The sequence below is a fragment of the Pan troglodytes genome, chromosome 22 (genome assembly GCF_028858775.2).
Source record: "Pan troglodytes isolate AG18354 chromosome 22, NHGRI_mPanTro3-v2.0_pri, whole genome shotgun sequence".
NCBI lineage: Eukaryota > Metazoa > Chordata > Mammalia > Primates > Hominidae > Pan > Pan troglodytes.
The window spans coordinates 40595632-40619777 of record NC_072420.2 but is presented as its reverse complement, the minus strand read 5'-3'; the positions used below and the strand labels follow the sequence as shown (position 1 = coordinate 40619777).

At 45.1% G+C, this 24146-nt stretch overlaps 1 protein-coding gene across 1 annotated transcript in view; it reads right to left on the bottom strand.

Annotated features, from left to right (window-relative positions):
* Positions 1–340: 340 nt before the first annotated feature.
* Positions 341–24146, bottom strand: part of PCP4 (Purkinje cell protein 4) — a 61706-nt gene continuing 37900 nt past the window's right edge. The window contains exon 3 of the mRNA XM_531603.7: positions 341–754. Coding sequence (XP_531603.2) covers positions 627–754 — 128 coding nt within the window. The 3' untranslated portion in view covers positions 341–626. The remainder of the gene's footprint in view (positions 755–24146) is intronic.

Below are 24146 nucleotides of genomic sequence, written 5' to 3'. Positions count from 1 at the left end.
AGTAAATCTGGGGATGCTCCAAACACAAATGCATCACCTTCTTCCATTTTGTTCTCCTGAATCAGTCATAATTCCCCAGGGAAACTTCTGTCTTTGGCACCCGAGGATACAGGGCTCTATTCCCATGATAAGAAGAAAATATGTTGCCATCGCCAGCCAGCACTTAGGACTCTGCAAATGAGGCAAGCATGGCTGAAAATGGATCTCTCACTCTCAGCAAAAAAGCTCCTAACAGAAGACAATGTGTTACATCTCTGACTCCTAAGAGAAGGAAATAGACACCTGGCTCACAGTCACCTCTAACATCAGGTAAAATAAAGAGAGAAAGAAAGGCAGTCACTTGAATTCACTCATCGTAACTTCATTTTATTACAACATCAAGGAAAATAGTTGCAGGAGGAATGAAAATGGAGAGAAACATAGAGATTAAGCTACTCACAATTCCATTGTCTATACCTTCCTACAAGGGTATAAATATCACAGGTTTCTGTACATGCATTGGAGGTTTGCTATGCGTGTGTGGATTGTGTGTGGATGACTTCTCTCTAGGGTGTTGTTCTTTTAATTTCTTGACAGATGATGGTTGAATTTGGTGTTTTCAGGTGGACTAGGAGGGGGCTCTCCCGCTAGGACTGAGACCCAGCCTTCTTCTTCTGGAATTTTCTGAACTGAGACTGAATGGCCACCGCTGCACGTTCTGTCTCTGGTGCATCCATGTCAATGTCAAATTCTTCTTGAACTTTCTTCTGTCCATCTGTAGCAAGACAAACACAAACAGAAGGCAATCACTGAGCTGAAAATAGGAAAGCAGACAGCCCCACTAGATAAGTGAAGCCAGGAAGTCCACCTTGGGGCACACACAGCGGCTTAACTTACACCCCAGGACAAGAGCTCATCTGCAAAGTAAAATCCAGTGGAGTGTTTTGACAGAGCTCAGAATCTACCACCTGAGCAGGACAATGAAACTCAAGGACACAGTCTCAACACTTCATGTATTTTCTGCACATGATTTTCTGTTCTCAATGACCATCTTGATATATGGTTTTAATATTGGCTGTGCTGTTACTTTCTCCTGCTATCTCACAGAGGTACCATTTAATATTGCTAAGATATTGGTCCAATGATAGCTGATATTCACAATTACTGAGTCAGCAGAGTCATATACTGAGTTTCCGTGTATAGTTCTGTGTGTCATTCTCAGGAAAGATTTGCTTATTGCAATCAGGGCTTCCATTTTTATCATCGTCAAGATGGGATGACACCATTTGACCTTCACAGTTCGACTGAACTTTCACAAAGCTTACATTCTTGTTCCTATGAGGTAGACTTGGCAAATGGCTTGCTAAGGTGGAGGGATTTCACCAATTCACACGGTGACAGGATACAAAGCGGGGGGTGGTGAGGAGCGAAGGCTTGGGCCTCTGTGCTGTATACCTTACCACAGCACGGGGCCAGTGCAGCCAAGACAGAAAAACAAATAAATCAATAAAATTCTTCAGTCGTGGAAGGTAAATGTCTTTCAAAAGCCTCTAGTCTGATGAGACCCGGCGTGTCCAGGGTGGTATGGCCGTAGAGTGTATAGTGTATGCTGCTCGGGTGATGCGTGTATCAAAATCTTACAAATCACCACTGAAGAACTTACTCATGTAACCAAATACCACCCGTTCCCCAAAAACCTACAGAAATAAAAAACTAAAATAAAATAATAAATGCCTCTAGTCTGATGAAGGCTAAACATCAGATTCATCAAAGGCATCCTTTTTCTTTTTCTTTCTTTTTTTAAATACAGGCATGAGGGTCTCATCCCAGACTCAGGGCTTCCTCCTTGCACAGCCGCAGTGGGAAGGGTGCTCCTAAGAGCAAGATGGATGTTGAGAAATCCGTGTCCCTGTGGGGAGGCCAGACATCTACACTTCTTTTAAAAAGACTCTCAGGTGTGGCCAGAATTGAGCTCCAAGGACAAAGGAGGCCTTGGAGTTAGCTCAAGCCGGAACTGGGGACAGAACTGACCTCTCCTGGGACCTGGGCCAAGAGCCTCGCTGCCACCCTGGGCTTGCACCTAGAGCAGAGGAGGCCAGCCCTGTGAGGAGCACAGCCAACTTGGAGATGGGAGAACTGGAGGCATTCTGAGGCAGAGGAAAAGCCCCAGCCAGTGAGCAGGGAGTGGGCTCTATTCCTGAGTGTCACCAGGCAGCCTGAGTTCATCATCCACTACCTTGTTTAGGGACTTTGCATAATAATGCTCAGGCACCAGCTCTATCAGAGAGGGTGGAGGAAGCTGGGGTTCCTTGAGGACTTGAGGTAAGGCCTGCTTGTTCTATTCTGCTTGCTCTAGATAGATAGATAGATGATGATAGATAGATGATAGATAGATAGATATAGATAGATAGATAGATAGATAGATAATAGATAGATAGATAGATAATAGATAGACAAACATAAGTAGATGATAGATAGGTACAGATAGACAGGTAATAGATAGATGAGAATCAGCACTTATTTCAGATGTATCTGCAGAGCTGTAAGCAGCCTCCTCTCAATTTTCCTAGATCCTAAGCAGCTTCCACCTGGAACCCTTCAATCATCCTCTCACCTAGGAGGAGGGAATGTCAGCTCTGGCTTTGGAAGCCTTGTAGGACTGATGGAGCCATGACCCAAATCAGAGAACTGTTGTCTTCTATTTCAAACTTGCTGCCAGTGCTCATAAAAGCAGAGATGTTGAGTGCACCAATGTTCAGGAATATTTCAGAGGCAGGGGAGGGGGGTGCTTCCTTTTTAACCCAGGACAGCCCAAATGATAGACAAGTGGAACTGTTTCTCACACTCCAGGTAGCTATTCACATTGTCTTCTACATTGCCAGGGCCCTTTCTTTGCAGAAAAATAAGGGGTAGGATCACTGGGAGAAGTAAAAGTTTCCTGTGGCTCAAGTAGATGCTTTAAAAGTGGTTAATTAATGTTATCACATGAGCCTGGGACTGGAGGGCAAGTGTCTAGCAAACCCAGAATGCAAATGGCTCCAGTGTTTGTGCTCATGGCAATAAACCCTTTCGTACCAATAACATCCTTGGTTAGGTAGCATCTACAGCACTGGGAGTTGTCATTTTTCATAAGGTGGTTTATAGTCCCAAATCCTTCTACTCCCAGAGGAATCCTTGCATCAACTGTACAGTGAGTGCAAAGGGGAAAAATTCACTCTGATTCCAAGTAGGAGGGGAAGTTTCCCTTTTAAATGTAAAATGTTGCTGGAATCTGAAGTTTTTAAAGGGCCTGATTCATCTTTTCCCTTTTATAATGATGGAAGAAAGCGGCAATATTATTTTTTGACAAATGACAAATGAAGACGCGGAAAATTATGTATATTAAGGAAATATATAATGAAACAGTGAGGACAGGTCACAGAAATCAATTTTGCACTTATATCTTAAACTGATATCTCAGCCAAAAGTGATCGATTGATTCCTCATTTGAAAAATATTACATTGTTTAAAACAGAAACCACTAACATTTAAGGAATCGCTACTTTCTGTATACTTCAGAGTCCAGTTCCCGGGGGGAAGGTCAGATGCTGTTACAGGAGTGACAGGAGCTCCTTCCGCTGAGCCAGCCAGGAGTGTGTAAGGAAGAGAATGGGGCACCCAACTGCAGTGGAGAAGGGACAACCAATTAGACTTGGTGGCACAGGGTTCAGTACAAATGGTCTGTGGCCCTGGAAATCAGGAAAGTACAGTTCTAAATACCCCAGATTCAGCAGGCACAAAGGTAGGGGAGGAGAATAAGGGAAGGAACCACAGCCAGGCCTCCACTCCCAGAACCACTCTTCAGGGCCTTGGAGCCTGCCAAGGTTCCCCAAGGATGACCCCAGTGACAGTGACAAGGCCACAGGAGCAGGGTGGCCCTGTGAGGAGCTTCCCCAGCCCCATCACTCCCGGGCAGAGGCGGGGACCCACGGGCAGTACAGGGGGCCCTTTCTACTGCTGACACCCACAGGGAAGCCCTCGGCCACGCCTGCTGGGGAGACTGAAGAGCCCTAGGAGAGGACATTCCCCGAATATGTCCCCTAGGGGCACGCCACACCCCCAAGCCTGCATTGCAGTTCTTCACGGTGCAATTGCTACCCATTACTTTACTTCTTTGTTTCCTTCTCTGGTTTGTCCTCGGTCTTCTACGCTAGAGTGTGAGCTCTGTGAGGCCAGGGACTTTGTCCGCCTTGTTCCAACAGCTTACATAGGACCCAGCACACAGTAGGTGTTCAATTAAAAGCTGTTGATTGCAAGTGAGCCATTAATTAATATGCTAGGCAGCTGTCAAAGGCACGCTTTTATCTGGAGGACTAAACAAGCACGGTACCCTCCTTGGTAACCATTTACTTCAGTTTGTGAGGCGAGTCCTTGTCCTCACTCCCTGCAGCATTGTCATGGAGGAGGGTCTCAACGGTTCTCTAAGGAGGCATGTAGCTGGGAGCTGTCCTGAGAAAGCCACTGTCTGGGCAGCCAGAGGGACACAGCCCACAGGGGGCACTGTAAGGAAGATGGAAAACCTGGCACCTGAGAATGACGTCAGGAAGCACTGCTGTTTCATGGGGGAAAGCCTCAGGAAATGCTCAAGGCTGGATGGAGAGAAGAGGGGCACAGGTGTCCAGGGGCAGACGTCCAGACCTCAATAGGCACACAGGGAAAGAGGAAGGCACAGGTGTACCCTCATGTCCCTGGGCCAGGGCCTGTGGCCCCAGAGGAGCCTGTGGGGACCCAGCAGAACCAGAGAAGCTCCAGGCGGGTTTTTAAGCCTCTTCTTGCCTAGAACAGAGCCTGCCACCAATAGCTGGCCAGGGAATAAACAAAACCTGGGGCCAGGTGTGGTGGCTCATGCTGGTAATCTCAGCACATTCGGAGACTGAGGTGAGAGTTTGAGACCAGCCTGAGCAGCATATGGAGTCACCGTTTCTACAAAAAGTTAAAAATTAGCCAGGAGTGGTGGCAGCTAATTTTTACACAGAGCTGAGCATAGTCCCAGATACTCAGGAGACTGAGATGGGAGGATCACTGGAGCCCGGGAGGTGGAGGCTGCAGTGAGCTATGATTGCACCACTGTACTCCAGCCTGGGCAACAGAGTGAGACCCGTCTCAAACAAAAACAAAAAACATAGGCCTCGTGTCCCAGCAGCCAAAGCCCTCAATCTCTTGGGGTTGAGAGGCTGTCTCTCTCCTCACACCTAGATACTCTCTGCACTGAGCGAGGCACCCTGCAGAAGTGGGTCTATGGAGTTCAGGTAAAATCTGAATTTGGGGATTGCCTCTGACTGCTCTGTGACTCTGAAAAAAGTTCTTAGCTTCTCTGGTGCTCAGTTTTCTCATCTGGAAAACAAAAGCCTGTGCTACCTGGCTCCCAGTGTTAGGTTTATGTTCAGATCAACACTCGGTTGTACCTTAAAGCTCAGGCCACACTGTACTGGGCATGGCGTGGAGAGTTGCAAAGGCCAGTGAAGGGGACGTGGGCAGTAAGGTGGCTCTCCAGCCTCAGGGTGTCTGTGTCTGCTCAGTGGTGAGATTCACGGATCACTCGGGCCCTCATCCAGGGAGGAAGGGGGCACTTTCCATCATGGCCGCCCGCATGGCCATCATGGTCAGCTGTGTTTGCTGGGCTTGTTGCAAGATGGCCCCAGCTCAGAAATACAAGGCAGAAAGAATATCCTTAAAATTTGTTCAAAAGAGAGACTTCCCACTGCCGACCGATACAGTCCACAACTCACAAGTCATGTCACTGTAAAGCTTAGATGATGCAAAAGGACATTCTCCTTAGCTACGAGGGCACACACCACGCCCTCCCAGTGGCCTAGAGGCCTTTGCACAGCTTCTGTGTCCAGGAGGGAGCAGGGCGTCTAAACGAGTGGTATGGACGAAACGAATTCCATTGTCATGTCCAGATTGCAGTACAATCATTTCCGTCATGTTACCACTTGCTCCTCCACACAGATGGCTGAAGGCTTAGGTCTGGACCGGGTGGCCTCTCCCTGACATATGCACATAGAATTCTGCCACCTGTATTGGAAAATCACTTTGGCCATGCCCACTCTCCATGGCGGCTTTTCAGTCTGAGGGAGCAGCAGGTTAGACTAAATTACATTTGGCCTGAGGATGCCTCCATACTCCAGTCCTCAAATAAAAACTACAGTCTTAGTACAAAAACTAACTAGAAGCCTCACTCGGGAGTACTGTACAGGCATGCTCTGGTCAACAAATAGTGGGCTCTCCATCAATCACAGCAGCCCATTTTCAGTCGATCACAGGTGGGCAACTTACTCAAACAGGGCAAAATGCTGCACTGTAACCAGTTAAGCTGCCTCGGTGCCTCACATCTGCTTTCTGCCCATCAAGGCTGCCTGACCACGTGGCAGGCTGGAGTTCTGAGAACCTGTTCTGGTTCAGAGAAATGCCTAATTCTGGAATCATTCTTTGCTCAACTCCACTACATTTGACTTGTCTACGGCTTTTCCTTTTAAGAAGTATTTCACCAAAACACCTTGTAAGCCATCCAGGGCTTCACAGTTGTCATTACTTGTATTTGCCTCAGGTCCTGGAATTCTACCTTTTCCCACTCTGCATAGACATTCCGAAATTTTCAAGCTGACCACAGAACAGTCAAGAGATATTCATGCCAATTAGCAGATTTGATGTAAGAGAACAGCAATTCCCACTCCACTAGAAGACGAGGGGAAACCCGACTTATTGATCACTATAGCTCAAAAAAAATGGTCCCATGATTCAACGTCCTGTGTGCCTGGGGGGCCATTATCCCTCACAAGGCCTTCAGACTTCAGCCAAGTCCATCACCTGTAAGATCTCACCTCAAAGGAAGTGACAATCAAAATCTCTCAGGCTGGGCAGCTACGTGAACTGCTACATTATCTAGCTACCTGTCCGTTACCTGTCCACCTGTCACATTGCCCTTTCTCAACAAACAGTGTAGTTGCAAAATGGCTCCAAGCAATGAGGCTTTTCCCTCTGAGCAGAAACCTCATTAAACCACCAGGACCTGACACAGAGCTCTGCCAATGGCCCTTGAATAATGAAGAAATGATGCTCCCTGAGGCTTGGAAAAATAATGAAGAAATGATGCTCCCTGAGGCTATAATAGCTCCCTGAGCTATAATGATTCAGTTCTGCCATGACCTCCACTAGGAAGCAAAACAGTCCTATTCAAGTTTAAACTTTGCACTAGTATAGACATTTCTTATGTTACTTTCCTGAAATACTGCCTTTCCCCCACAGAAACTGAATAGAAGGTGGCCTCTGCAATTATATGGTTTATTATGTCACAAGAGAAAGCTCAGGCAGCCCTTCTTAAAGATGGAATGGTAATAAAAACCACTCTTTATTGAGCATTAAATAGATCCTCTCTCATATACTCAACTAGATTTTATTTTACAGATCATTTGATGGGCAAATGTAAAATAGAGAATCATAAATATAAAGGTTAGGAACTATTATACTACCAGTTGAAGACAGTCCCAAATGAATATTACGAGTCTCAGGGCCAGGCATGGTGACTCACACCTGTAATCCTAGCACTTTGGGAGGCCGAGGCAGGAGGGTCACTTGAGCCCAGGAGTTTGAGACCAGCCTGGACAACATAGTGAGATCCTGTCTCTATTTTTTTTAAGTCTCTGGTATTGTCATGAAAATCCAAAGAACAGAAAAATGCTTTGATAAATTAAAATTCCACTTGCATTTATCTATTCTGATACAACAGAGTTTGGTGCTGGAGCAGAGGTTCTCACATCAGTCCCATAGTCCATCAGCAGATACTTGTCGAGAAGAGTATGAGTTTGCTCGGGCTGCCATAACAAAATACCAGAGACTAGATGGCTTCACCAATGGGAATTCATTTTCCCACAGTTCTGGAGGCCAGAAGTTGGAGATGAAGGTGTTGGCAGGTGTGGTTTCTCGTGAGGCCTCTCTCCACCTTTTTGCTGTGTCCTCACCACATGAGGACATTAATTTAACATTAATCAATTAACCATCTCTTTAACCATATCCAAATGTAGTTACACTCTGGGGTACCAGAGGTTAGAGCTTCCACATATTAATTTGGGTGGGGAGACGACACGGCTCAGCCTATAACAGCACCTGACCTAATTTGGAGGCTTCATAGGTTTTAAAGTTGCTTTGCATCATAGAGAATCAGAATTTAAGATTCCCTATTTTACAAAGAGAATTTGGGCTTCTGTAATCTGTAGTTTGGACTTACGTAGTCATTTATGAGAGCTGAGGAAACATTCATCATCCCCGTTCTAGAAGGGCCTCGCTTGAGATCACCTCGTGAAGACTGGCCAAGCCTGACTTGGGATCTGGGTCTTGTTCCAAATCTTGTTTTCATTCTGTGGGTTGTGCTACTTCATCTCCTTAGATGTAGACCAAGCTGACAGACTTCTTTAGGGACCAGTCAATATAGCTCTGGCGGAAAAGCATCTCTTGGATGGTCCAAGTCTAAACACATAATACAGTCAACCAGCTTGCAAAATCTGCTGGTTTACTAGGCAGTCTGGGGGAACTATACCAAATTCATGAGTTCGGCGAGTGGTCTGAGAGAGCCATCCCTGTCCTGGGGGCTGGGAGAGAGCAGAGAACAAACCTAGTCCCCTCCCTCCCCAGGAAAACAAATGGAAAGGTAAATGCACAAGTAAGTAATAGAATTTCAGAGATTCAAAGAGCAAAGCAGGCCGCTGCAGAGTGTGAGGTAAGATTGTCAGGTGGGGTCTCTGCCAAGGAGCCATCCTGGGAGGGGCACAGCCCCACAGTGAGGCCAACCAGGATGGGGGCGGCAGCCAGGGCTCTTCATGGATGGTGGGAAGTGGCACTTCCAGAAAAATGGACTTCATCTGTGCGTTCACAATCTAAGAGGCAGGCTTCAAATAATTAACATAAATTCCTAGGAAATTAACAGACATGAAAAGTCACCTAGGGCACGACAGAGCTATTCATGGATCCTGCAACAGTCCCAGAAAGGATAAAAAGTTTGAAACACAGCACAATTCAAAAATATATTAACCCCTAAACTTAGGAAAGGAAACTCTCAAATCTGTTTGTTTCCCAGTTGATGGCGATGAAAGGTCATTGCTCACGTCATCATGGTTAGATCATTGGAGGAACCAGCAATAAGTCACCACAGCAGCTTTTACTTTTAACACACAGACACACACACATACAACATGCCACACACACACAACAGACCGACACATCTACACCCATCACACAGTCACACACCACACACACTCATACAAACACACCACACACACACCACACCAAACACACATATCATACCACATATGCAAACACACCACACACATACCACACACACATCACACATCACACATCAAATACACACCACACACACACCACACACACTACACCACACACACACACCACACCAAACACATATCACACAAACACACAACACACACACCACACCCACACCACACCAAACACATATCACACAAACACACAACACCCACACCACACCCACACCACACCAAACACACATATCGTATCACACACAAACACGCACCACACACATCACACCACATCACACATCACACATCAAACACACTACACCACACACACCACACACACAAACACCCCACACACAGACCAAACACACACACCACACACACACAAACACACCCTACACACACACCACACATACATACCTACACCCACACACCACACACATCACACATCAAACACACCCCACACACACACACCACACACACACCAACACACACCTCTCACTCCACACACATGCACTCATACACAAACACACCTCACCAGACACACTCCTACACAAACACAACCCTCACCACACACACTCATACACACCACACACAAACACACCACACTACACACACAAAACACACTAACATACCACACACTCACAAATACACATTACACACACACATACCACACATACACAAATACACATTACACACCACACACTACACATACATACACACCACACACACACAAACCACACACACCATAGACATACACACATTAGACCACACACATCACACCACATACACACTCATACACACCACACAAACAGGTAAATGCTTTAATTTACATATTTATCACTCTTCATATTTTAAGATTGATTTGATAGAAATGAATGACCTCCTAACGCCTAATCCTGTAGATCAGAAATTTGTGCCCAAGAAGTAAATTGGGATATAATAGTCCCGAGTAGGAGTCTGCCTTCATTAGGAGTCACAGCACATAGCGTACTATAAAAGGACCTAAATTTTAGCAAGCTATGAAGAAATAACAGTCATTTAACTTAAGTATGCCTTGCAATTGGGGTATTTTAATGCCAAGGTTCTTAGAATGTTCTACCTTCTTTCAAAGTACAATATTAACTTTGGAAGAATTAACATCTGTCAGCTGTGTTGCCCTTGATATAATTAAGCTAATTGATGCGGAGTTCTGTGCTGCTGGGGCCCTCTTAGCTGGGATCCCCTCGCCCACACCGAGGCCACTCGGCCAAGGAGAGGGAGTGGGGTTCCCTCCTAAGGACCCAAACCCTTGCCCTTGAGGCAGAGAAAGCCAAAGAGACAGGTAACAAAGCAAGCAAGGATTGCAATTTTATCCTTTACACCTCACATTGGATCAAGATATACTCAGAGAATAAGGCGTCTAGTGTTGGAGAAAAGGTCAATTCCTCCAGAGGAAAAAAATTATAACAATAAATTTATACCCGTAGTACCTAATAATGCTGGCATACAGCATCACACTTTATGAAATGCCAATTTAAAAAAAGACAATAAGCTCTTTAAAAAGCTGGGAACAAAGCATGCAGAGAGCCACTGTGTCCTTCTGCCTGACTTCCCGAGTTGCAGTCCCTCTGCAGCTTGGGGAGTGTGGGATTCCAACAAGCCAGCCCCACAGCCCAGAGCCACTTCTCGTTCCTGCCCGCTGGCTCCATATTTATCGAATGGGGGCTGCTGGTGCGAAGAATTGCAATTTTCCAGGTCTGTGCTAAGAGGCAGAGATTAATGAGCAAGTTCAGGCATTAGCAGTCCCAGGCAAGGGGACTTTCTGCATCTATTGTATTCCCCAAATCAAAAACACAATTCGCATTTCTTCTAGCTTTCCATTTACCAAGTTAGTGCCTTCTTTGGTACTTAAAGCTTTTTCCAAGAGCGAACAATTCTCTTTTGTCCTAAAATAGAAGTATTCTGAAACCCACAGTCTTCGATTGTTCAAATCAAGTTCTCAATAATACAAAGCCTAATTTGGTAGCCAAAAGTAAGAGTTTACTCTGAGCGCCTCTCGGTCATCTATTTCCCATTATTCTGTTTCTCGGGCTTCCATCCAGAGGCACCCTGGCTTATATAAAATGCCCACTGTGGCACTAGATAATCAAATTAGCACAAATCCATGCTTATCGATTACAAAGAATGAGAACTAATGAGATCAGATCTGCCTCCAAATTTATTAAGCGAGGAAGAGCACAAAAAAACAAGGTATAATCATCATTGAAGAAATACTAATTTTTCTGTTGAAAAGGCAAAATTCATTCCTATTTGTATGAATTGCTTAGGCTATCATGACAAAGTATCACACACGGGGTCACTTAAGCAACAGAAATTTATGTTCTCACATCCAGGAGGCTGGAGTCCAAGATTAACGTGTTGGCAGAGCAGGTTCCTCCTAAGACCTCTCTCCTGGCTTGCAGATGGCTTCCCTCTGTGTCCTCACATGAGGATCCCTTTGTGAATGTCTGTGTCCTCATCTCTTCTTCTTATAAGGACAGCAGCCAGACTGGATGAGGGCCCAGCCTGAGGACCTCATTTCAATTGAATTACCTCTATAAAGACCCTATCTCCAAATAAGATCACATTCTGAGGTTATGGAGATTAGGGCTTCAACACATGAATTTGATAGGGAGGGAGTACGCAATTCAACCCAGAACCACTAGCCAAATGCCTACATTTTCAAGAAAAAAATGAAGACAATCAGAGAGGTATGATGAGAAACAGCTTGACTAAGGACAGCTTGAATTCAAGTCGTGACTCTTGACTGTGGTCAGAATTGCCTTCCTGAGGTTCAAATCCTTGCCCAGGCTTGTTTTTCTCTGGAGAGCATGTGCAGGGACACAGTTTGTAAGGAGTAGAGGGCCATCCCAATGCAGAGGTGCACTGCCCAGGACGGCAACCGGCAGCCTGGCTTGCCCAAAGCACCCTCCTTCCAGCTTCTCCCTCTACCACCAGGCTGAGAAGCTGTAGGACATCATTCCCCGACGTCTCAGGTGTGGAAGTCTGCTGCACAGGTGAGGGCTGGCCAGGCAGGTGCACTAGAAGGATAGGAGAGGCAGAAGTGCGCACCAGGGGCCAGCCAACCACAGGAAGATCCCACGTTCTGGTAAGCCCTGAGGCAGAGGTATTGGGTTTCTCTGGGGCAGCTGTCGGGACATCCCAGTGTCCTTTGCCTGGTGGCACATGCCAGGCAACATTAGGAGCAGTCAAGCATCTGCTAGAAAGATCTATCATGTCGCTAAATATCTTCCATATGAATTGTTTCTGGCTGGACACCATCTAGGCTGAGCTCTCTGCCTCCCAGAAATTTTTTTTCTTTAATTTTTGTTTTAAGTTCCAGGGTACATGTGTAGGATGTGCAGGTTTGTTACATAGGTAAACGTGTGCCATGGTGATCTGCTTCACAGATCAACCCATCGCCTAGGTATTAAGCCCAGCATCCATTAGCTATTCTTCCTGATGCTCTCCCTCCCAATAAGCCCCAGTGTGTATTGTTCTCCCCCATGCATTCATGTGTTGTCATCATTCAGCTCCCACTTATAAGTGAGAACATGTGGTGTTTCATTTTCTGTTCCTGTGTTAGTTTGCTGAGGATAACAGCTTCCAACTCCATCCATGTCCCTGCAAAGGACATGATCTCATTCCTTTTTTAGAGCTGCATAGTATTCCATGGTCTTTATCCAGTCTATTACTGATGGGCATTTAGGTTGACTTCATGTCTCTGCTATTGTGAATAGTGCTGCAATTAACATACACACGCTTGTGTCTTTGTAATAGAATGATTTATATCCCTTTGGGTATATACCCAATAATGGGATTGCTGGGTCAAATGGTATTTCTGCTTCTAGATCTTTGAGGAATTGCCACACTGTCTCCCACAATGGTTGAACAATGGTTGAGCGAAGACATACATAGGTTCAAAACAAAGGGATGGAGGAAAATTTACCAAGCCAGAAATTATTAAAGGTCTTATAATAAAAGCCCTTTCTTCCAAATCCAACAAGAGTAGATTCTGCTGTCTGCACCACCACCTCCTATAGCCATAACCAGTTACACTGGGGCCAGGGGAGGAGAGAAATATTATATAAAGAAAAGGGGTAATCTTGTGCTTTTAGAGATCAGATTGCAAGATTTTAGTTTATTTACATAGAAAATACGTTAATATTTACTCGAGAATAACTTGAAGGAAGGTGGGTAAATGAAAATGCTTTTGGGAGTGAGAGTAACATACCAAATGCCTTCTTCTCTCTGAGCACATGGAAAGAATTGAAATTCCTTCCCAGGAATCAGCAGCTAGCTGCCCTAACAGCAAACTGCAGAAAAGCCACAGTTTGCCCTTCTTCACACTCTGACTGGGAAACATAGAAAAAAAATCTCTTCAGGCTGATTGGAGGGATAGAGGACAAATTAGTCATCCGACAATTCAGATAACCCCTCTGTGCAAGCTAACCAGCTTGTAAGCACCCAATAAACTCCAGGAGCAGAAAGGTGTTGTGGCTGAGTCTGTTCATTGCCTTTGTTTATCCCCTTTTTCTTAGTTCCAAAACCCCTGATCTGGGGCTGAGCACATGGTTATCCAGAAAACAGTTTCCAGCCTCCTTACTGTTGGATGTGTCCCTGCAACTAGGATTTGGTCAATATGATGTAAGTGGAAAAAAGAAATCTTACGATAAAATTAACAGACACCCCTTGCCCATTTTTTCCCTCTGTTCATATCTGTTTTCTGTTGGCTGAAAGGTAGGTGCAATGGCTGGTGCTCATGCAGCCATATTCAACCATAAGTTGGAAGTCTTATGCCAAATATTGCCAAACAGTGACAGATGCTTGATGCTCCTTGAAACTACACAGACTCCCCTTGACCATCTACCTCCAGAATCCTTCTATATGACAGAGAAATAACCTTCTCTATTGTTTAAGCAGTTGTTATCTTGGGGTTTCAGCTCCTTTTAAATGAACCTCATCTTCTACACGTGTGTGATAATCAGTGTATAATTCATCAGGAAACATTTTATTTCAAGTTGATAATGGAAATTCACATGTATTTTACTGTGTATTGGATGGGTTCATTTCCTTCCCTGAACTGCACATTTTATCTTTTGCTTACGTGCATCCATTCAGTTTTTGAAATGGGTGGTCATTTCTTCATAGTATTTAATGCTTTAAAAATCCCAGAGATTTTTTTTTTTTTTTGCAGAAATACTTCCTTTATATTCAGTAACCTTTGGCAACATTCCCTCTGAGGCTTCCCTGCTTCATGTTATTTTTTTCTCCTTGTGGGACATTTGCTTCTCCTTCCATACCCTTCCCTTTGCAGTTGTGGAAACTGTGTAGTTTTTCAAGTGCCTGAAAACACAGGAAATTGATGTGAGCAGGTCCTGCTCCAGGGAAGGTGACCTCCCTAGTCAGATTTCAGGCCACTCCCTTCAGTCTGCACTAGGTCTATTTGTTTCTTCCTTTCACAGCTTTGGAATAATTGGAGTTTTCCTTGTTCTCTGATATTCCCTGGTTTTACCAGGTATCAACTGACTCTCCTGAGGGTGCTCACCACCTTCTAGGACTCACATGTGCCCCAGCTTCTAAAATTTCAAATACCAGATTTAAAGCATCAAACTCTAAAAATTTCACCACCATAGAGAATTTCATACAGTTCCCCAGTTTTTAAACAGAAAAAAAGTCAAATGCAATCATAATTACAGGACATTTTTAAGTAGTCTCAAAGGAACATCAATTAGCCTAATTAATATAAGAACCTCACTTGAACCCACTGAGTTTCTTCTAATTCTCCTTGCCCCATAATTCTACAAAGAATTTTACTTTCTTCTTTTTTTCTTTCTTCTTTTTTTCTTTTTTTTTTTTTTTTTTGAGACAGCTCTGTCACCCAGGCTGGAGTGCAGTGGCATGATCTCGGCTCACTGCAACCTCTGCCTCCTGGGTTCAAGAGATTCTCCTGCCTCAGCCTCCTGAGTAGCTGAGATTATAGGCACACGCCACCACACCCAGCTAATTTTGTGTGTGTATGTTTTTAGTAGAGATGGTGTTTCACCATGTTGGCCAGGCTGATCTCAAACTCCTGACCTCAGGTGATCCACTTGCCTCAGCCTCCCAAAGTGCTGGGATTACAGACATGAGCCACCACGCCTGGCCAAAGATTTTGACTTTAAGAAGGAAAGGTAGAAGCCAAGGCAAATGGAGTACGTTCCAGGGTTCGGTGAAGAAGGAAGAGAAAGGCTGGTAAGAGCCCCCGAGAGCTTCATGAACAATGGGGAAAGCAAAGAGCAGCTTGGGTTGAAAAATCATCACATGTACATCAGAAAGGGACTAAAGCTGCTTTCAAAAGTGGGTACTCTGGGCCTTTTCTCCTTACAAATACTCTTTATTCTCTTTGGGGCTGTCTGATTTAAATAAAGAATAAGAATACTCTTTATTCTCTTTGGTGCTGTCTGATTTAAATGCCTTTCTCCCACAGTGTGTGTGTGCATCTGGCATCCTTCATGACGCACGTTTCTGCGTCCTTCTTGGCCCTGGCTGTCAACTCAGCTGCTGGGCCACCCTATCTCATGGGGCACTTCCCGCCCTGGCTCTTCACCCTGAGCTTCTAATCCCTGCAGACAGGTGTTTCTCTTTGCGTATTTCCAGGGATTACAAGCCTTCTTAAATGCACAAGACTATTCGGTAGACGGGTCTGTTGTGTATGGAATTTCACGTGGGGTAAAACTCTCTGGCAACTCCAAAGGGGGTCTGTGAAGCAAAGCCAGGGCCAAGTCCATCCCAGGTCCAACCATGCAGCTGAGCTGATAGACGCCCATCACTGCTCAAAATCTCAAGCCTGAGGCTACCACCAACCTGGAATCTCCATTCAGTCGTGGGTTCTGTGTTTCGTTTCATGCTCTACACTTTTCACGCATGGCAAGAAAATGGCAGAGCAGAAATAGACGCTACTGTATACGACTCTGAAGTCCCATGTTTTCAAATACCCTTCAAACATGCTGAACATGACTGGGCATCCCACGTCAGAATGTTGTCATAAGGACAGAGAGGGCTGTTGCCCAGAGGTGTGTGCCTGGATTTGTAAGTGAGTATTTTATGTCTAAACAAAGATGGGTGCTGATTTCTAGGGACGGCCAGCCCTGTGACAGTTAAACTTCACAATCTCTGCTTTCCTAATCCACAGCCACAGCCCCTCACGTCCCTTCTCTTTGTAGGTTTGGAGCAAAGACATAGCACTTCTATTTGCTTTTTTTAAAATGACACTATCTTAAGAGCTCATGGCCAGGCACTTGCTGATTTCTTGGAAATACCTTTTTAAAGATGGGTCATTTTAAGCTCTGTACCTTTTTCTACTTATCAGGAAGATGAGTTCTTATATTTATAAAAAGATAATAAAATTAAATACCCCAGAAGTAAAGTTATGTGGCATTCTAGACTAAGTAGCTGAACTACATATAGTAACCTGGACTCAAAAAGATTAAGTAAGAGTAGAGTTTTGGTGTTAGTTTTAAGCAACAAGTAATAATGTCCTCACTTTGGGAGGCCTAGGTGAGAGGATCCCTTGAGGCCAGGAGTTTGAGACCAGCCTGCGCAACATAGTGAGACCTCATCTCTTCAAAAAATAAGTTATCTGGTTATAGTGGCCCGCACCTGTAGTCCCAGCTACTCTGGAGGCTGAAACAGGAGGATTGCTTGAGCTGGGAGTTCAAGGTTATAGTGAGCTAAGATCTCACTACTGCACTCCAGCCTGGGAGACAGAGCAAGACCTTGTCTCTAAAAAATAAAAATAAAAATAGATTAAATTAAAATAATAACGTTCTGACACCAAATCACCCCGAAAAATGGCATTGGGAAGTTCTTCCCAGGGTTGTGAAAAGTTCTGAAGCTCTAGACTTTTTTATATTGGTTCAGGTAGATGAACACCTAGGCAGAATTCAGATGGGGCCTGGTTAAATGTGACCATTTAACCAGGGCCTGTTTTATGTGGCACCTTGGCAGGAAAGCAAGGCTCCTGCCCTTTGTGGGTGCCATCGGAGCATCCCCATCCAAAAAGCTTTTACAAACCAAAAATAAAGTGGATTACTTTTATTCTTTTCAAGAAATTTCAAAGACAGAAAGAAATTTTCTGGGATCAGGGCAACAGGATCAAAAATTAATCAGTTTGGAAATACTTTAAAAAAAAAAAACCTTTCAAAAGACCAGCAACGAAATATCATCCCTTGACACATTCTAATTATCAGCAGAGGTAGTAGAAGCATTTCTGTCTAAACCAAAAATTTAAGCAGGGATAAAATACCCATTTGGGGCTGCCATGGCTCAAGGGAGCATTAACAGAGGCTGATGTCAAGAAACTGATGTCAAGAAACAAATTTAGATAGAATGTTAGAAAAAAAAATGTCTAACATCAGTCTATTAGAGATTGCAAACATCTCCCAGGAGCAGTAGCATCTGACCTTTTGCTAAAGTCATTTTAAGCTGAACTGAGGAAATACACAACAGGGAGTCATATTTCACCAGCTGTGAATGGCCGGGGTGACCTAATAGGCCGTTTCTAGCCCAGAGAGGTAATTGGCAACGTTTTATAGTTTTGTTCAACTGTGAGATGTGTGAATAGAATAAGAATGAATATCTTATCTGCAGGTAGCTCATCTTGTCTTCTAAAACCCTATCTCCTTCTTCCACAAACAAGTCTGGATTATAATTTCAAAACTACGGTTCAACTCTTCCACACACAGCCATCATTTAAGGTGACAATAGGCTGGATTTATAGAAAAGACAAGTGAGGCTTTTTCAAGAAACAGCTATAACTCAGTATTCCATTGCCATGGGGCTGGGGAGCACCTATCCCGGCAACCTCTGGCTGAGGTTTCCCCTAGTGCTTGGTTGGTACCAGGTCACGTTGACGAGGCCCACAGGTGAAAAGGTTATAAAGTTTCTAAAGAATGTTGGCTACCTTCTGCCTGAAAGATCGCAGTCACACTTTAATTTCATGTATGCCAATTGCCACCAGAGGGAGGCACCCACTTCTTTTGTGTTTCTGTCGGGTGGACCACTGTTGTCTACACCTGTGCTCACCTCGAGGCCAGTCACTGGGGTGCCAGCCTCCTTTCTAAACTGGACATACGCTACAGAAAGATCCAGGAAAATAAACCCTGTTTCCCTGTTTTACTGTCAGATAGTTGGAAATGCAGTTTTTCTAGAGGAAATGTTAAATTTTCCCATTTTCACCCATTTTGTTGAAATAGTTGTTATTTCAACAAAAATAACTACTTGTTATCCTGTGTTCACAGCCGGTGACAATCCCATTCAGATCTCATCCATTGCCCTTACTTTCCCCTCCACTGCCTCCACCAAGAAAATACATCGTATTTCTCCTGTGGACTCATGTGCGATATCCCCTTGATGCTTACAGAAAATAAAATCAAAAGGAGTCAAATGTCCTACACTGTCCCAGGAAAGAGACAGCCACAGAATCATAAAGAGTCAGAATTCGACAAGTGCCCAAAGACAATGTCATCGTACAATGCTGCAACCCAAAGAGATAAAATGATTCACTGCAGGTGAACCAGGAACAAATGAGTAAAGCATAGAATGGCAGAGACAGAACAAATGGGAATTCACCCAAGCCCCACCCTTCATGAGCAAACCAAGAGTCAGATGAGGTTTATTGGCAGGCCTTCAGGCCAAGCAGCTCAGGGGCACTGCAACTGGGGAAATGGCTAAAGGGCGAGGAAGACCCTAACAACAGTCAGCAAAAATGCCCAGCTCCTGCTGGCATGGAGGCAGCCTGGCATCAGCTAATCCATGGAAAACCCCAGCCAAAATCGGATGCTAAACATTACTCTATCTTATTCTGAAAGTTCCATGAAACAATTATTGAGCTCAGAGTTACCTGGGAGGAACCTTCAAAGCACTTTCCCCAACCAGCAAATGCATTATAATCTACAACCCAGCATCTGCATGGACCATTTCTCATTGCCTGGCCCATTTTCAAAGCTCACTATAAAAACACTTTTTTTTTAATGGACTGGTGGGAAATTGGATTTTGGTGAGTGCACATCCATCCAAACTGCCAAAAGCTTTATGTTTGTGTGGAAACAGCGAAACTTGAAGTGTAAGAAAGTTTGGGGGAGAGGAGGATCATGGTCCCACGATGATTAGCCCCATTTGCGATGACTGCTGTGGGAAGCGAGGTCTGCCCTCCTACACAGGCCAGGTCTGTTGCACTTGGATTTGGTGAACTGGTAGCAACTGGAGTCTGAAGTGAGAATTGCTTCACTCACATCAGTGCCCGGCCACTAAAGTGTCTCTCTGACATCCGAGGAGACTTTGCCTTCTAAATGAACGCCAGAGCATGATTCGATTTCCAATTGTTTTCAGGGTCTGGGATGGTAGAATAGTAGAGAGAGAAGAACACACCTTAGAAATATTGAAGAAGGCTTGGGAGGCCGAGGCGGGCAGATCGCCTGAGATCGGGAGTTTGAGACCAGCCTGAACAACATGGAGAAACCCCATCTCTACTAAAAATACAAAAATTAGCCGGACGTGGTGGTGGGCGCCTGTAATCCCAGCTAGCGGGAGGCTGAGGCAGGAGAATCACTTGAACCCGGGAGGCAGAGGTTGCGGTGAGCCAAGGTCACGCCATTGCACTCCAGCCTGGGCAACAAAAGCGAAACTCCATCTCAAAAAAAAAAAAGAAAAGAAAAGAAAGGAAGGAAGAAATTTTGAAGAAGCTGCTTGCCAAGCACAAAAACAGCAGCAAGCATCCCCTTCACATAATCATAAGTTCCTGAAGGGAGAGTTTTCATAAACGTTGTGATGGAGGCCACGTCGCTGACTTCCCAGTTCCTCCTCCCGGCACCCCCAGCCATATCTTGGTCTATCCAATCAATACATATTTCCACTGATCACAGTTCTATACCATTCCACATCCCAAGAGGAAAAAAGGAAATGGCAACTGGAACAGAACAACCATGACCAGAATGCAAGGAGATCCCAGCAGGTGAATAAGAAGCATCTGCTCCTTAGTGAATAGGAGAAGGGGGTAACTTTCAAAGGAAATACAATTTTAAAATTAAACCTAGTGATATGCAAATAATTTGGCTTCTTGCTCATGATGAGACTGAGGGAAATAACATGTCAGAAAAACAGAGCAGCGACACGGAACAACAGTCTGTAAGAAAAGGGTGTGCTCAGCCTGAGCAGATACAGGATCTGCCCGAGGAAAAAGCGATAGTAAAAGAACAGATCAATACGCCATAATAGCCACAAGAAATTGTCATTATAATAACTGTAATATCTACTCCTTCGAATTAATGCTGGAAATAGTGAAGTCTATAAATGGCTGCATTTGAAATTCAATGATCTCACAGTACTTGTTATTCTTCTTCCTTCTTGAACGTTCAGAATGTACTTGACATTAAAGGGGCCCTGATCTAATTTCTTCGCCACGGTGCAGAAAAGAGCAATTCCCCTGGTTGTGTCGGGGGAGGAGAGAGAAGAACTTAAAAGGAAATACGTGCAATTTAAATAAGGAGATGGTCATTTCTCATATTTTTAAGCAGCTGATCCTGCAGTCACAAATTTGAAGTTTAATTCAAGGTTATGAAGCCAGGAAATCCAAGAGGGATCTGAATGAAAGCAGATTGGCTCCTTGACGCCTCTCCACACGGGTGGAGGCAAAGCTTAGCCTCTCCTCTGAGACCTCAGTGCTGCCTCCCAACCCAGACCAACACCTACAGCCCCAGGCACAGTAGCAGCTACTCCAGCCTCCCAGAGAGCACCTGGAGCCGCGGGCACTCCCACCCTCCTCCCCACCTTTCCTTTGGACCGAGGCAGCTGGGGAGTCATCCAGAGACTCCGCTCAGTGGGAGCAGAGCCTGGGGCGCCACTGAGCCCTTGAGAAAGCAGCTTTCTGGAAGCCCACAGTCTGTGGGTGTGTGGCTGGAAGCTACTCTCCTCCTCCCTCCTGGTCTGACAAACCCCAGTTTACTGGGGTGAACCGTGCCTGCCCAGTCCCCTCCCCATTTCCCAGTTGGCCTGCCATCCAGCCGGGCCTTCCGTTCAGACTGGGTGGAGGTGTGAACGGCTCTGTATCCACCCTCGCCCACCTTCCAGCCAGCTTCCTCTTGCGTCTCCTCTTTGGCCACCTCCTTGTCCCCATAATGACACCTGAGGAGGGATGAGGGGCTTACACCGACTGTGGGGAACACACATTAACCTTCACAGGGACAGCCTCATCGCTCCAGGAATGTCAAATAGGTCATCCTTAAAAAAGAGATCTGACAGTTTTCTTTCCTTTAGAAATACTAAGCCAGCCAATTACACTACACAGTTAACATGAAAGCATGGTCTCAACAAACCACTTTTCTTGCTTTTTTTTCCTGAAGCCAATCCAGAATTTGTATACAAAAATCATTCCCACTTTGTCTTTGGGAAGCGGCAATCACTTATCTTATAATAAGCTACATTTTTTAATTAGTGTGGACAAATGGGAACAGGGTGACCTGGCCCAAAGGCCAGGGAGGGAAGTACATTGGCAACAACTGGAAAAAGGCACTTGGTACAATGGAACCCTGCATTTCTTGCTTCTCAGATTCATTCTCCTCTCTTCTTCTGCTCCACCTAATCATTGCTCTGTAGTTTTGGCTGGGAAAGTCCAATGGGTAGAAGTGATTAGAAGGCACTTTTTTTTTTTTTTTGAGACAGAGTCTCACTCTGTTGCCCAGGCTGGAGTGCAGTGGCACGATGTCTGCTCACCTCAATCTCCGCCTCCTGGGTTCAAGTGATTGTCATGCCTCAGCCTCCCAAGTAGCTGAGATTACAGGTGCCCGCCACCACGCCCAGATAATTTTTGTATTTTTTGGTAGAGATGGAGTTTCACCATGTTGGCCAGGCTGGCCTCAAACTCCTGACTTCAGGTGATCCACCCACCTCGGCCTCCCAAAGTGCTGGGAGCCACCACGCAGGGACTTTATTTCTTAATTCTAGCAACCTACTAGTCTCTGCAAAGTTGCCACAGCTTAGCTGTACCTTTCAACAGGCCGAAGCCCCTGTCTGTCCGCTCCTCCAGAGAGCCCTCCCTGGGATTCTGGTTTCTCCTTTTCTGGGTCTGCCTCTCCCCCGAGCTATGTTCTAGATTGGCTGCTAGAGAGCTTTCTTGGGCGACCCTGGGGACTTCTGCCCGGGGTCCGAAGCATGTTCTGTGGTTGCTCTAAGGGTATCCTGGAGACACGCCCAGGGCTGCAAGGCTGACTCTTCCCTGCCTCATGTGGAGGGGAGAACACATCTAGCTTGAGAGGGAGATCTACTCTCTGAGGACAATTCAGCCCACTCTGCCCACTGACAGCATTATTTTCCAAGGAGAAATATTAGCATTTTTCTGTGCTTTTGTAATCCCAGATGTACCTAATATGAAACCTACAAATTTAAACCATCTTATCATTTGGCCCAGCCTGAGATCTAGGTTGGGTTTTGCTTCTGAAAAACTGCCTGCTGTGCACATTAATTCTATAAATAAGATTATGAGTGTTTCACCTACTTAAAAGAGCAAAAATGTTTTCAAGCGCGTGAGAAATACTATTTCCATAAAAGTAATTGACAAGCAGAACCTGAAACATTTGAAACCTGGAATATCTCCTGCTTGGGGCAGGTTTCCAAAGGCTAGAAGGATGCACATTTTCCTGGTTCAAGCTGCTTCATGGCCAAGATCTTGAAGAAGATCTTTAAGAGCAATTCATTGAGAATAATGGATAACTTTACTTTTTCACCAAGGTATATAAGCTTTCTCTGTATGATGTGGAATGAAATTCTATTTCAGCTGATCTAAAGCTGTCCACTGCTCAATTTCAAAAAGAAAGAAGGAAGAAAAGGATGAAAGGTAGGAAGAAAAGACGGAGGGAAGGAAGGAAGGGAAGGAAAGGGGGAAGGAAGGGGAAGAAGGAGGAGCGGAAGGAAGGAAGGAGGGAGAAAGAGAAAGTGTGAGGAAGAGGGCAGGTGAAATATGAAGAGGCTATAAATGAACATGTTGCTTTGATGTTTTAATTTTGAAAAGTATCATGGCTGTCCGTATTATTAGTCTGAGATCACCCCATTTGCCAGAGGCTAGTTAACTAAACTGATGAGATAATGGTACTATGGACACGATAGTTTCTGGTTTGGCTAAGATGTAGTCCATTAACCTTATTGTGTTCCAGGGGCTTAGACCACAGCCCATCCAAGTTGCCCATTTACAAACAAGACCCTGGTCAAGAGGGAAGTCAGGAGAAAGTGTAAATAGAGACAACCTGGTGTGTTTGGACTGTGGGTCAGATGACCAAAACTTTCCTCCTCTTATTTATGTGACCTTAGGACAAGCCCGAGTTCACCAGCAACTTTGCCTGAGATCCTCTCCCAACCCACCTGCAAGGCCGTGGTGACATCAAAGGGAAGACAGCATGGGGGATCATTTTTTTTTTTTTTTTTTTTGAGACGGAGTCTCGCTGTGTCACCCAGGCTGGAGTGCAGTGGCATGGTCTCGGCTCACTGCAAGCTCTGCCTCCTGGGTTCACGCCATTCTCCTGCCTCAGCCTCCTGAGTATCTGGGACTACAGGCACCTGCCACCACACACCCGGGCTAATTTTTTGTATTTTTAGTAGAGACAGGGTTTCACCGTGTTAGCCAGGATGGTCTCGATCTCCTGACCTCGTGATCCACCCGCCTCAGCCTCCCAAAGTGCTGGGATTACAGGCATGAGCCACCGTGCCCAGCCGCATTTTTTTAAACTATGCAAGCCTATAGAGATGTAAAGAATTGCAGCTAGAGATGGGTAGGAATCTCCGCTTCTGTCCACAAGGCTTCAAGCACTTTCA